General features: G+C 47.8%; 1 protein-coding gene across 1 annotated transcript; it reads left to right on the top strand.

The window, feature by feature from the left end:
• Window positions 1–211: 211 nt before the first annotated feature.
• LOC311313301 (mRNA decay activator protein ZFP36) lies at window positions 212–2,686 on the top strand. Its single transcript, XM_084443417.1, has 2 exons — window positions 212–318; window positions 530–2,686. Exons 1-2 carry the CDS (start codon window positions 286–288, stop codon window positions 1,565–1,567), a joined length of 1,071 nt encoding a protein of 356 aa, XP_084299543.1. The 5' UTR covers window positions 212–285; the 3' UTR covers window positions 1,568–2,686.
• The last annotated feature ends 11,461 nt before the right edge of the window (window positions 2,687–14,147 follow it).

The raw sequence follows: 14,147 nt of genomic DNA, 5'->3' as shown, positions 1-14,147 counted from the left end.
CGCGGACATACGATGTATGAGCCATTTAGGCTACTTAGAATGTTATTGAAACTAAAAAATTTAACAGTTGTCTAAAAATACACAAACACGGCTTTACGACAGCCCAGTTGTGGGCGTGGTCATCCGGGAACACTGCGCGCAGGAAACTCCGCCTGTCTTCAAGCCACTATAAATAAGGCTGAGCCTTTGCGACTGCAACTTAACGCAATAGCCTACTCCGTGTCTTGTCACTGGAAAAGAGAGACAGGAGAAACAACTTCAGAAACATCATTCGTTCACCACAGTATGTCCGATATGCTTGACGACATCATCACGAGGGTAAGTGTGATTTGTCACCTTGCTTTTATTTACACTAGTGTAGTGGTAAGAGTTCAATAACATCACATAGCCTACATCTATTTGATTTCGCAGCATAATATAGCCTACGAGCCTATAGCCTAACTTTAGGGTGTGGGGCTATAACCTTTATACCTACATGTGGTAGGCCTATTTGATCGGATTGTTTACTGACTTTCACTTTTCTTCACAGAATCTCCGTAATCTGGGTTTGGACGAACCTTTTATCCAGCAACAAGTCAAACCGATGGCGCCTCGCCTCAACCGGTCAACTTCGTTCTTCTCTCCCTCTCCAAAGAGCCACAGTATGAGCACGGAGCAGCTGAGTGATGACGTCTCCGCTTGGCCTCTGGACATCTGGAGCCAGCCGGCTCCAAGCAAACAGCAGGTCCAGTTCAGACCGGACCGCTCCATGAGCCTGACCGATTCCAACATCCTCTCCTTCGGCAAGATGAAGATGGACGCCTTGCCCCCTCCTCCCGGATTCCCCCCCCTCACCCCCCAGACCCCTCTCCCCTCCAACCGCTACAAGACCGAGCTGTGCAGGAGCTTCCAGGAGAACGGCAGCTGTAAATACGGGAGCAAGTGCCAGTTTGCCCACGGAGAGGCTGAGCTGCGCGGGCTGTACCGCCACCCCAAATACAAGACCGAGGCCTGCCGCACCTTCTACAACTTTGGCTACTGTCCCTACGGAGCCCGCTGTCACTTCATTCATGAGGAGAAACTCACCCCGCTGACGTCCAAGTTTCAAACCCAGGCGCCCATTGGCCAACATCCACGTCAACTCCGACAGAGCGTCAGTTTCGCTGGATTCATGGGCTCGCGCAGCTCTCCGCCCCCTGCGCTCCACGACCCCCTCGGCTTCACCCGCGCGCCCTCGGTGTCTCCACCCCCGGCGGACATTCTCTCCCCCGTGTTCGGTGACAGTCAGCGCGAGGCATTCCAGTTTGGTCAGAGCCGAGCTAGTGTCGGTGACATCCACAACATTCCACTGATAGTTGAGCCGCAGAAGCCCTCACGCTGCGTCTGTGGCCACGGAAATAACTTGCCAAGTCAGAACAACAAACATTTCTCCGGGCCCGGTCTGCAGCGTTTCTCCTCCGAAGACTCGCTCTCAGACCGGGATAGTTACACCAGCAACAGCAGCACAAGCGGCTCTGAGTCGCCCACCTTTGACGGCTCGGGCAGTAAGAGGCTCACCGTGTTCGCGCGCCTGTCCCTCTCCGACTAGGAGCCAGATCAAATCAAAGAGACAACACGTCACCAGCCTGGTCCAGCTTTCTCAGATCACAACATAAACAGCACGATGCGCATTAACACTTTATTGTGCGGAAAGAACCTGCTCAGAGAAATTATTTAGGTACCTGTTATTATTTAGATAACTGTTTTCAAGAAGCTGTATTTTTTTTTTTATACTGGTGTAAATCTCAGTTCCTTTTTTTTTCTATCTCCGTCTTCCATTTATGCTCTCGTCACAAAGGCTTGACAGTTGTGAGAGATGGAAGTTTTTAAGTGCCTGTAAACCTGAACCAATCATAAGAAGGACTGTGCAGTAGATAGTTGTTAGTCCTACTGCCTGACCATGCAGTAGCGACAGACCCCTATCCATTAGGCAAGCCGCCATACCTGTCTGTCTGTTCAGGTCCATTTGTGCTGATGGTATAGTCTTGTATAGGCCTACCATTAAGTTTTTGAAACTATATTCTAACCATCAATGTGACTTGAAACGTGACGACCATGCCATTCACTCACTGTGAGATGCACTTTACTATCGGTATTGGGAGACCAGTGTCTCCATGTAGCATTTAACCAAAGCTTTATACTTAACTTTTATATTTTGCAACACTCTTCTACATAAGAGCAGTTTTGCATGTTGTTTTTGAAAATACCCCATACCTTGCCTTGGCTGTGATAGAAATGAGAAGGTGCTAAGACACCTGTGTGTGTGTGTGTGTGTGTGTGTGTGTGTGTGTGTGTGTGTGTGTGTGTGTGTGTGTGTGTGTGTGTGTGTGTGTGTGTGTGTGTGTGTGTGTGTGTGTGTGTGTGTGTGTGTGTGTGTGTGTGTGTGTGTGTGTGTCCATTCAGACCTGTTGTGTTGCCTAACGTTCTGACAACCCTGGTAGGTGTCCAGTCCAGCTGAGAACCCTCTAGCAGCAGGGACAGTAACGGCACAGTGTTTCCTCACATCATAGGCTGGCTTATCTGCAATGTTTTGTAATTGTAAAGACTTAACTAATCTATTTATTATGATATTTATTGTGTTGAAGAAAACCGATGTATTTTGTACTTATTTATCAAGAATGTGTCAGGGTCTGTGAAAAATGTGTGTGGGGGGGGGGGGAAATAATGAATTTATTTTTAATCACCTGGAAAAGGAGAAATAAATGACAACTAAGACATTGTGGCCTTGCGTTTCATCCTGTTTTTGTTGAAGTCCTGAATACATTTCTCCCCTCACCTTTAAGACTAAACATTCACCCGGTATCTCAACTGAAGGCGATAGCAGGTTAGAAGGACACATACAGTACATTATCATGTTTATCACGTCATTATCATATGATACCGCTACCTCTGGCATAGCATACTGTAACGTTAGATACCCCCTGAGCAGAGTGACATGGGTCACCCTGCTGCCTCCCAGTAACCCCAGGCTCTCTCCCTGGCTTGGCCTGCCCTGTTATGTCAACACAGAAAAAGAAGCTAGCTTATTTGGCCCAAATATCAGTGACTGTAGGCACATAAAACAACAACAACACCATTAGCCCCTATAACGTAACAGCTAAGGCAGCTTTCATAACCTTGCCCCTGGGTGAGCTAGGCAGAGTGACAATGTCACAGGTAGTGGGACAACTGGGAGAAGCTTGACCGGAAATTATTGGTCAATTACTGGAACTGGATAAACGAGTATGTGTATGTGTTGCTAGAGAACCACGTTCCCAAAAATGCATCTTCACTCTTCTCTGGAAGCTTGGAGGAAATTGCTGCCATTTCCTCCGTAGGCTCTGGTTACTATGTATTTAGTGCAAAGTGCAAAGTCTTTATCCAAACCTCCCTCAGACTCCTAACTTCAGCTCTCTCACACAACCCCCCCCCCCCCCCCATTCTCTCCCCCTATCAGTAGATACAGTCCAAGGCTAAAAGCTAAAGCCCCCGATAAGGGCTGTTCCAGGGTCAGCTGCCACTACAGCATGGTTCTGAGGAAGGAGGGTGGAGACGTCGGAAACCCTGGCGGTTGGCCACGAGACACAGATAGCCAGCCAAGACCCTCTCCAATGGTGACATACAGATCGACTGACTAGGGAGCTGAAATACGTACAGTATGACTGACTGGAGAATACGGCCTCAAAAAACAAGGCGAAGGACACAGCCACCAGAAGAATAGCTCTTGTTCAGGCCTATTGGGTGAAATGTTCTGCAGGGTTATATATAGGTTGCACTCTCCAGATGGAAGAGATAGTTGGGGGTATTAAAACCACAGGCTACTGCAGCAGCCACAAACAATGACATGGAGGCTGTGACTTACTCAGATATTAGGCTGCTTATTTTAGAAGTAGAGTTCCATTGTAAACACACTTGAGTGACCTAGAGGTCCACACAGGTCACGGAGCCTTTGTTGACAGAAGGCTTCAGTCAGTAGGAGGGTTGATCTGGGATCAGGTTCATCATAGGTCCCTGTGTCCTCCAAGTCAGGGAAAGGCAGTATGTGTTGCCGTGGCAATGGCCACCATCAGGCCAAGGTAAATAACACTCCGTGGGAGAGGGAGAAAGAGAAATAGAGAGAGAGAGACAGAGAGAGAGAGAGAGAGATAGAAATAGAGATGGAGAGAGATATAAAGAGATGGTGAGGGAGTAGGGGAGAGAGATGGAGAGAGAAAATAAATGTACAGGAGATAGGATCATTCAAAGAATGAGATAGAGATAGATAGTTAGTTTATATATATATATATATAGAGAGAGAGAGAGAGAGAGAGAGAAAGAGAGAGAGAGAGAGAGAGACAGAGAGTGAGAGAGAGACAGAGAGACAGAGAGACAGAGAGAGAGATGCAGTCCGTCTGTCCAGGCGGTCCCTGCAGTGTTGGAACCGTACACTATCATACAGCCTGGCATATGTATTCCTGGCCTGGCCTGATCCTATTGTCTATTTATACTGCTCTGTCCCCCATAATGGCAATGTAGAGCCATGCAATCTACACTTTCCATTTGGATATGGATGGTTGTTTTTTGTGTGTTATTTTAGGGTATGTTAGTCCTCTTTGTACAGTGGAGGTTATATTTATTTTTTATTTATTTTTGAATGGATATGGATGGCTGTTTTGGGGTTATTTTATGGTATGTTAGTGCTCTTTGTACAGTGGAGGTTATATTTTATTTCTTTTTTTTATCTATTTTTTTTTCTTCTGCAACCCCAGCTAAAGTGAATGATTAACTATGTCACCGCTGAACGAACTGCTCTTTGCTCCGCTCACCTGATCTCCGGCTCCTGATTCAGGTGGTGACAGAATGAAGGAGACACCAGTCATTTCCCCTCGGGGATCACGTACAGTACCTACTATTAACCACGCAGTCAGCCTTTATGCACTCTAGCACACACACACACGCGCACGCACACACACTCTAACACACACACACACACATACACACACACGCACACGTCATGGAAACAGGTCTGGTTTCTATTCTGCTTTGGGGATGAGCCGGTATGAGGGTCTATCAGGGGACAGAGACTCATCGCTCAGTCTGGCTCTACCACAACATAACTGTGCTTACCTACTGCTACAATCCACTACCGTTCTGCCACTCATCGCAGGCTCTGTTACAGTGTTTTGTGTTTGTGCTCTGGCTGGCAAGGTCGAGAGGTTGCCCCCCCCCCCCCCCCCCCAATGATAGCAATGCCAGGCGGATTGTGAAACGCTGGCACAGCCCTGCTCCGCTGGAAGCTTACACGAGTGAACTAACCACAGGAAAACAACAGCAAGCTGTTTCTTGAGCACGGGAGAGCTGAGAGAATCAGGCTCTCTAAGTCTGTTTGTCTTTCCTTCGGTAATCAGATTAGCTCTCCGTGAGAGAAGGAGCCGAGTCGGAGGGAAGGGAGGGATGGGGGGGAGAGGAGAACGAGAGCAGACTTTGAACTGTGGTGTGATGGGATATCAGGCCAGGGGACAGGTTCCTGAAACAAAGTGGGGCCTGAGTCAGATAGTATATGAAAAGTATATGAAATGCTTTGACAGATTGCTTTGAGTTACAATGTGACAGGCAAGGTCAATAAAGCAGAACTACATATTATTATTATTTTATTATTATTATTGTATTATTGAATTTCAAATACATTATTATTTAATATTTCCACCTGGTTGTGATCAGTATTGGATTCTGAAGTTTTGATTTGGAGTCACACTGACAGGAAGCACACAGCAGTGTGTCCCCTATAGCTGTGGCGCTTCTGAAAGCGACAAGTCAGAACTGCATTTGTCGCCCTAATTAACGCCATCACGTCCGTTCTTCTAGTACCTGGTCAGCTCCTTGCGGTCATAACCTTAGGACATAAGCTTTGATCAGGCTCTGAGGAGAGTTTGCTCGATCGTCTCGTTGAGAGAGGTCAGGGAATCATTTTTACAGCTCACTTTTATGGCCCCCAGGTGAAACTGGTTCTTTGCTGCCCTCTGGAATATGTAGGGGTTTGAGAGAGATCAGGGAGAGAGAGAAGAGCCTCCCTACAGCCTCCACGACCACGGCCACGTCTCCCCGGCACCTCGGGGGCATCTGCGTTTCCTCTCAGAGACGACAAGCTCTAACGCCAACGGCGCCCTGCCCAGACAAACCCAGCCCAGCCGGTGAAAGTAAAAGTCCAGAGAGGGGGATTTTTCTTTGCTTTCCCCGCCGTCGCGCCGTGTGCCAGTGCTCCTCCTCCTCTCCCGCCCTCCCCTCTCTGCGTGTGCGTCACCCCCCCCCCCCAACCGCCCCTCGCCTCCTACTCCCCCCCCCCCCACTCCTTGTGGGTCCTGGACTGAGGCTGTGGAATGCAGCGGAGAGAGAGAGAACAGGGCTATAAAAGGAAAGCGCTTCCACACGCAGGGCTGCCGCGTCACAACGCAACTATTTCCCCCTGCTTCTCGCCTCCAAGTTTCTGCCTGGCTTCTGGTTGCTTCTCCAGTATTCTGCTGGCTTCTCTGTGACTTTCTCTCTCTCTCTCTCTCTCTCTCTCTCTCTCTCTCTCTCTCTCTCTGTCTCTCTCTCTTTCACACACACACACACACACACACACACACACACACACACACAATCACACAGGAACACGACCGCCGTGCTCTTGTCTACTTTTATTTCTGGTCAGTTTTGCCCATGGCTTTGAGGGTTCTGCTCTCTCTCTCTCTCTCTCTCTCTCTCTCTCTCCTTTCCCCTCTACTTCATTCTCTCTTCATTCTTCCATCACTTCTCACTCTCTCTTCTACTCCCCTCAGGTATGTACGGGGAAGTATAAAGTGCTCGCAACGATTACTTTTGATTACTGCAGTGAGTAGTTTGTCATTGTTATGGTGTCAGGAATCATCAGTTCATTTCTCTGGCCTCATCAGTTCATTTCTCTGGCCTACCTGGTTCATTTCTCTGGCCTTATCAGTTCATTTCTCTGGCCTACCTGGTTCATTTCTCTGGCCTACCTAGTTCATTTCTCTGGCCTACCTGGTTCATTTCTCTGGCCTACCTGGTTCATTTCTCTGGCCTACCTGGTTCATTTCTCTGACCTACCTGGTTCATTTCTCTGACCTACCTGGTTCATTTCTCTGGCCTACCTAGTTCATTTCTCTGACCTACCTAGTTCATTTCTCTGACCTACCTAGTTCATTTCTCTGACCTACCTAGTTCATTTCTCTGACCTACCTAGTTCATTTCTCTGGCCTTATCAGTTCATTTCTCTGGCCTACCTAGTTCATTTCTCTGGCCTACCTAGTTCATTTCTCTGGCCTTATCAGTTCATTTCTCTGACCTACCTAGTAATTTCTTTGGCCTTATCAGTTCATTTCTCTGGCCTTATCAGTTCATTTCTCTGACCTACCTAGTTCATTTCTCTGGCCTACCTAGTCATTTCTTTGGCCTCACCACTGATGCTGCTTGGAGGAGATCTGAAACAGAGGACCTCTAGATACATGTGATGTGTAACCTTTTGGACTTAAAGGGGAAAAAATGATTTTAACACATTCAACTTGCAGCCTTAACTTAGCATAGGCTCACTGCCTCCTACTCACTGACTTATGACCCAGCTATTTTGAGTAGAACAAGAAGTAAGTGTGGAATAAAGGTGACTGAATAAAGGAACTGGTCACTAATACAATGGCAGTTTTTCTATGCAGGCCTGTAATCTGTCCATATTAAAACCGGACACGGGCGGATTGGTCCACATGCCTGAGTCTGTGTCACAACATAGTTCTGCAGCAGAAAGCCCCTGTCAGGTTGTTTCACATCTGCTTGCTCTATAAAAACACATCTTTCACAACCTTTGTGTTTGAAACCTACAGAAGTTCAGACTTCCTCTTTGTGCTTCCTCTGTGAAACCTCAACGCAAGCTGTAACACTGGAGTTGCTATAGTAACTCATGGTCAGCTTCTAAACGGCAGACTAATAAGATTTTGGTGTTCTCACATAATAATAACTGCAATAATAATTACATTACATTAGTAATTACCAGACGCTTTTATCCAAAGCAACTTACAATGATTGCATTTAGTGTAGGTAGTCAGTATACTACTACTTGCCAGACCTCACAAGTGCATGTCCCCTCTAAACAAGTGACTTTAAGAGCATAATCTAGTACTAAAGGCAAAGTGCAAGAGTAGCAAAATATAAATATAATAGGTGGTTAAGAGGGAGAATCCTGGTAGTACTTCTTGAATCAATCAATCAATCTCTATTTGAGTCAATACAGTGAAGGAATTAATTATTCTATAATTTTAATGGTAGGTTTATTTTAGCAGTGAGACACAGAATATAAAAAAAAATCACATAATCACACTATATAAAAGATATAAGTTGATGTGCATTTGATTGTGTGAAATAAGTATTTGATCCCCTTGCAAAACATGATTTGGTACTTGGTGGAGAAACCCTTGTTGGCAATCACAGAGGTCAGACATGTCTTGTAGTTGGTCACCAGGTTTGAACACATCTCAGGAGGGATTTTGGTCCACTCCTCTTTGAAGATCCTCTCCAAATCCTTAAGATTTCGAGGCTGACGTTTGGCAACTCGAAGCTTCAGCTCCCTCCACAGATTTTCTGTGGGATTAAGGTCCGGAGACTCCATGACCTCAATGTGTTTCTTCTTGAGCCACTCCTTTGTTCCCTTGGCCTTATGTTTTGGGTCATTGTCATGTTGGAAGACCCATCCACAACCCATTTTCAGTGTCCTGGCTGAGGGAAGGAAGTTGTCATGGTACATGGCCCCGTCCATCTTCCCCTCAATGCGGTGAAGTCATCCTGTCCCCCTTAGCAGACAAACATCCCCAAGACATAATGTTTCCACCTCCATGCTTGACGGTGGGGATGGTATTCTTTTTCAATTTTGGACTCATCTGACTACATCACCTCCTCCCAAGCCTTCTCTGAATCATTCAGGTGTTCCGTGGCAAACTTCAGACGGGCCTGTACATGTGCCTCCTTAAGCAGGGGGACCTTGCGTGTGCTGCACGATTTTAATCCGTTATGACGCAGTGCGTTACCAATGGTTTTCTTGGTGACTGTGGTGCCAGCTGCCTTGAGATTGTTAACAAGCTCCTCCCGTGTAGTTCTGGGCTGACCCCTCACCTCTCCCGTGATCATCGGCACCCACGAAGCGAGATCCTGCGTGGAGCCCCAGACCGAGGGCAATTGATGGTCATTTTGTGTTTCTTTCATTTTCGAATAATGGCACCAACAGCTGTCTCCTTCTCACCAAGCTGCTTACGATGGTCTTGTAGCTCATTCCAGCCTCCCCGACGTCCCCGACGTCCTTAGACAGCTCTTTGGTTTTGCCCATGGTGGAGAGGTTGGAATCTGATTGATTGATTCTGTGGATAGGTGTCTTTTATACAGGTAACGAGTTGAGATTAGGAGTACTTTCTTAAAGTGAGAGGACTAATCTAACCAGTCTGTTGGAGCCAGAATTCTTGCTGGTTGGTAGGGGATCAAATACATATTTCACTCAATCAAATGCAAATCAATGTATATATTTTATATAATGTGATTTTCTGCGGGGGGGATATTCGGTCTCTCACTGTAAAAATAAACATTACTCTGTTAAAATAAAATTATAGACCGTTCATTTCTTTGTCAGTAGACAAACTTACAAAATTGGCCAGGGATCAAATTATTATTTTGTTATACTCCATATGTACTACATTGTGCTGATGGAACAGGTTGGAGATTCTGCTGCAGGTCCACACATGTTGCAGTATGATGCTAAGCTTAAGGAAATATGTAACCACTTTCTCACAGCTTATACAGAATATCCATGGGCTATTTGGAAAAAGGGAAATAAAACCCCCTAAAACTTCACAGCCATACATTTACTAGGCCGGCAGTGTGTGTGTGTGTGTGTGTGTGTGTGTGTGTGTGTGTGTGTGTGTGTGTGTGTGTGTGAGCGTGTGTGAGAGTGTGTGCGTGCATGTGTGTGAGCGTGTGTGTGTGTGTGTGTGTGTGTGTGTGAGTGTGTGCGTGCATGTGTGTGAGCGCGCGTGTGTGTGTGTGTGTGTGTGAGTGTGTGTGTGTGTGCATGTGTGTGAGCGTGTGTGTGTGTGTGTGTGTGTGTGTGTGGCTGAGCAGGCAGTATTTCAGCCCCTCAGAGGAAACCCTCCCAGCGTCGCACACATGGTCAGACTTCAAACAGGTCATTACATCGCAGTGTTTTTGTTCAGGCTAAAATAAGCACAGAGACGAGGGTTGGAAGTACAGCACATGACATTGCAAATATATGGACAATTCCTCTTTGTGGGCTAACTGGGCTGGCATAGCTGGGTATTTGAACAGGTGTGTGAGTGTTGTTAGAGCGGTATGTATGTATGGATATGTGTGTGTGTGTGTGTGTGTGTGTGTGTGTGTGTGTGTTTGTGTGTGTGTGAGTGCGTGCGTGCGTGCGTGTGCGTGTGTGTGTGTGTGTGCATGTGTGTGTGTGTGTGTGTGGGTGTGTGTGCGCTTAGGCTGGAGGACTGGCAGATCTCACCAGGGGGACATACCATTGCAACACGTTTGCCTCCGTCAGCTGAATTCCTCCCCGGTTTCCCTGCAAAAACAATCCATCACGGAAACAAGGAGGAGTGAAGCGACGGCAGGAGAGAAGAAGAGCGAATGGCGCTGGGTCGGAGAGAGAGAGAAAGAAAGAGAAGGTCACTTGTTTCAGACCTCAGAGTTTCACAGGGGACACAAGTCTCGGAGCCCAGCGTGACACCGAGACACCCGTGTTACTGCTCAGCCTCCCCGGTCTGCCGGCCCTCGTCGACCACCTCCACGGACCGGGACGACGCATGGGATGACGGCGCTCTGGTTCAACGGGCTGTCGAGGCCCTGGAGAAACAGTCTGACGGCCAGGCTGGTTCACGGATGAGTAGTCTGCGGGTTCTGAGACAGACAGGCCCAGCTCACACATCGGGGACACACACACACACACAGCCCACCACATAATACACCACACTCAACGACCAATACAGACCATTCCATGCCTGTGTGTGACCTCAATTTTACTCTGGCTGAACACACACTCCAGTGACTCACTGCTAACCTCTCTATGATTGAGTTCAGCTGCTGTTAGTCTTTAGGTTAGAGACGACCTCACACACGCCGGCCATTATTCATAAACTGCTGTTAGAATGATAGCATCCATGGACGTGACATCAGAGCGCCGTCTGCGTGCGAGCCTCGGACCACACTGAAGAGGGTCCGCTGTCGGGAAGTGGCGTTGTTGTGACAACGCTGGAAAGAGAAGCGGTAGATGCTCTGACGCGCTCTTTGAGAAGTGCTCGGATAAAACACACATGGCGGTGATACGTCCATCACTCTTGGACCACCGACAACGAAGTAAACCTTCTCTGTTGAGTAAATGTATTCTGGGACTATTTCCACATGCCTGTAAACACTATTTCATTTCTATTACGCTGACGTGTCCAAGGTATGTCGTCTTTTCCCGGCACTTAGTCTCAGGATGTGTGGACAGAGACAAAGAGAGAGAGGGATACCGTGAGAGAAAGAGACTGTTTCGGTTATTCTGTGTTTCAATCTGGAATGACAGTTGGAACAGTTGTATGTTGATAAAGGAAAGGGTTCGGCCGGGAGATAGAATCTTCGACCTTAGTCTCACTGAGAGTGAAGTCAGTCTGCATGGAGACAGAGTGGCCTGCCCAATGGCGGCTTCCCAAATACTGAGAAATTCATGCCCAAGGCTCAGAGGCAGGGGGCGGGCAGGGCCAAGGTTGATCCTGGTGTGATGTGAACTAGCCAGGTGTCGGACAGTTCTGAGGTTGATTGTGGTGTGATGTAAATGGTAAATGGTAAATGGACTGCACTTATATAGCTCTTTTATCCAAAGCACTTTTCAATGGCCTCTCATTCACCCACTCACACACACATCCACACACCAATGGCGGCAGCTGCCATGCAAGGTGCCAGCCTGCTCATTGGGAGCAATTTGTGAGCTCACCACCGCTTGGCAGGGCCAAGCTTTATCCTGGCGTGACGTCATCACGCCACAGCCTGGCAGGCTTGCCTGCAATCTTTATATCCTGAAAATTCCATGATGTCACACACATCTGTGCATTTCGCGTGAGTCTGCCTCTGCAAAATCAGAACTACAGCTATACACACTTCTTTTTTAGTCTTTAGCTTCTATCCTGTCTTTTTGCCAGTAAACAAACATTGATGAAAAATCAGTCACGCAACAACAACACATTCCTCCCCGGATACCTCAGAGTCCTGTACACGGCCGTGTGGACGGGGAGGCGACTCCCCTTTGACCCTCCACAGGTGGGAAACAGAACGTCCTCCTTAGCAGACCCCTCGGGAGCTGATAAACATTCTCAACCTTGGATGATTTTTCCCACAGCTGTGCAGTCCTGTTCAGCTACAGCTCTCACACACACACACACACACACAAACACACACAAACGCGCGCACACACTCACACACACACACACACAGACGCGCGCACACACTCACACACACACACACAGACGCGCGCACACACACACACACACAGACGCGCGCACACACTCACACACACACACTACAGCTCTCTCTCTCACACACACACACACACACACACACGCACGCACACACTCGCAAACACACACACTCGCACACACACTTGCACGCACACACACACACACACACACAGACAGACACATAAGAGAGGACATAGCGTACTAGCGGATGTGAGGCCGTGTTTGACCCCGGTCGAGCCCCTAGGCCTGTGCTCTTGCTTGCTCCGGGCTGTGGAGCGCCATGGAGACGGGGGAGCTGCTGCTGACTGGCTGGCAGCCTGCAGGGGAAACTTTTAGAGGAAGTGATCACAGGAAACACGGTAGGCCAGAAACATCACGTTCCCTCACACAAGCGCAGTTACACGCGCACACATGCTCCGGTATACGCAGGCACACGCACACATACACATACTGTATACACACGCACACACCCCCACACACACACACACACACACACACACACAGACACTGAGGTGCACTCAGTCAGTCAGTCAGTCAGTCAGTCAGTCAGTCAGTCAGTCAGGCACTGTTTATTCCAGGGATTTACCTGGCCTGTACTTGAACTTCATCAGAAAATAGCTGATTATATACAAAATATAACAGATGAAACCACATTAACATATAAACAGTTTGTCCATTAGGTTCATGGATTTTCAAATAGGCTACAGAACAGCCTGACTATGTAGTGTAAATTCTCCTTCAACATTTTTGGGAAAGTCTATAATATAATAACTGTTATACTATTTAACAGTTGACTGGGTTTCACTGCGTCTTCCCCGGCTGTACTCGTACTGTCTCTGTTCCTGTCTTCCCTCACTGTTGTTCTCTGTGTCTTCCTTGACTGATGGACTGTCTCTGTCTCTTCCCTGACTGTCATACTGTCTCTGTCTCTGTATCTTCCCAGACTGCCGTATTGTCTCTGTGCCTATGTGTTCCCTGACTGTCATACTGTCTCTGTCTCTCCCCTGACTGTCATACTGTCTCTGTGTCCCCCCTGACTGTCATACTGTCTCTGTTTCTGTGTCCCCCCTGACTGTCATACTGTCTCTGTTTCTATGTCTTCCCTGACTGTCATGCTGTCTCTGTTTCTGTGTCTTCCCTGACTGTCATGCTGTCTCTGTTTCTGTGTCTTCCCTGACTGTCATGCTGTCTCTGTTTCTGTGTCCCCCCTGACTGTCATACTGTCTCTGTTTCTATGTCTTCCCTGACTGTCATGCTGTCTCTGTTTCTGTGTCTTCCCTGACTGTCATGCTGTCTCTGTTTCTGTGTCCCCCCTGACTGTCATGCTGTCTCTGTTTCTGTCTCTTCCCTGACTGTCATGCTGTCTCTTTGCCTAGCTGTCTCTTCCCTGACTGTCATGCTGTCTCTGTTTCTGTGTCTTCCCTGACTGTCATGCTGTCTCTGTTTCTGTGTCCCCCCTGACTGTCATGCTGTCTCTGTTTCTGTCTCTTCCCTGACTGTCATGCTGTCTCTGTTTCTGTGTCCCCCCTGACTGTCATGCTGTCTCTGTGCCTAGCTGTCTCTTCCCTGACTGTCATGCTGTCTCTTTGCCTAGCTGTCTCTTCCCTGACTGTCATGCTGTCTCTGTTTCTGTGT

This window comes from Borostomias antarcticus, assembly GCF_949987555.1.
Source record: "Borostomias antarcticus genome assembly, chromosome: 1".
Taxonomy (NCBI): domain Eukaryota; kingdom Metazoa; phylum Chordata; class Actinopteri; order Stomiiformes; family Stomiidae; genus Borostomias; species Borostomias antarcticus.
Note: the sequence above shows the minus strand (reverse complement) of the source record. Positions and strands in the feature narration are given on the sequence as shown.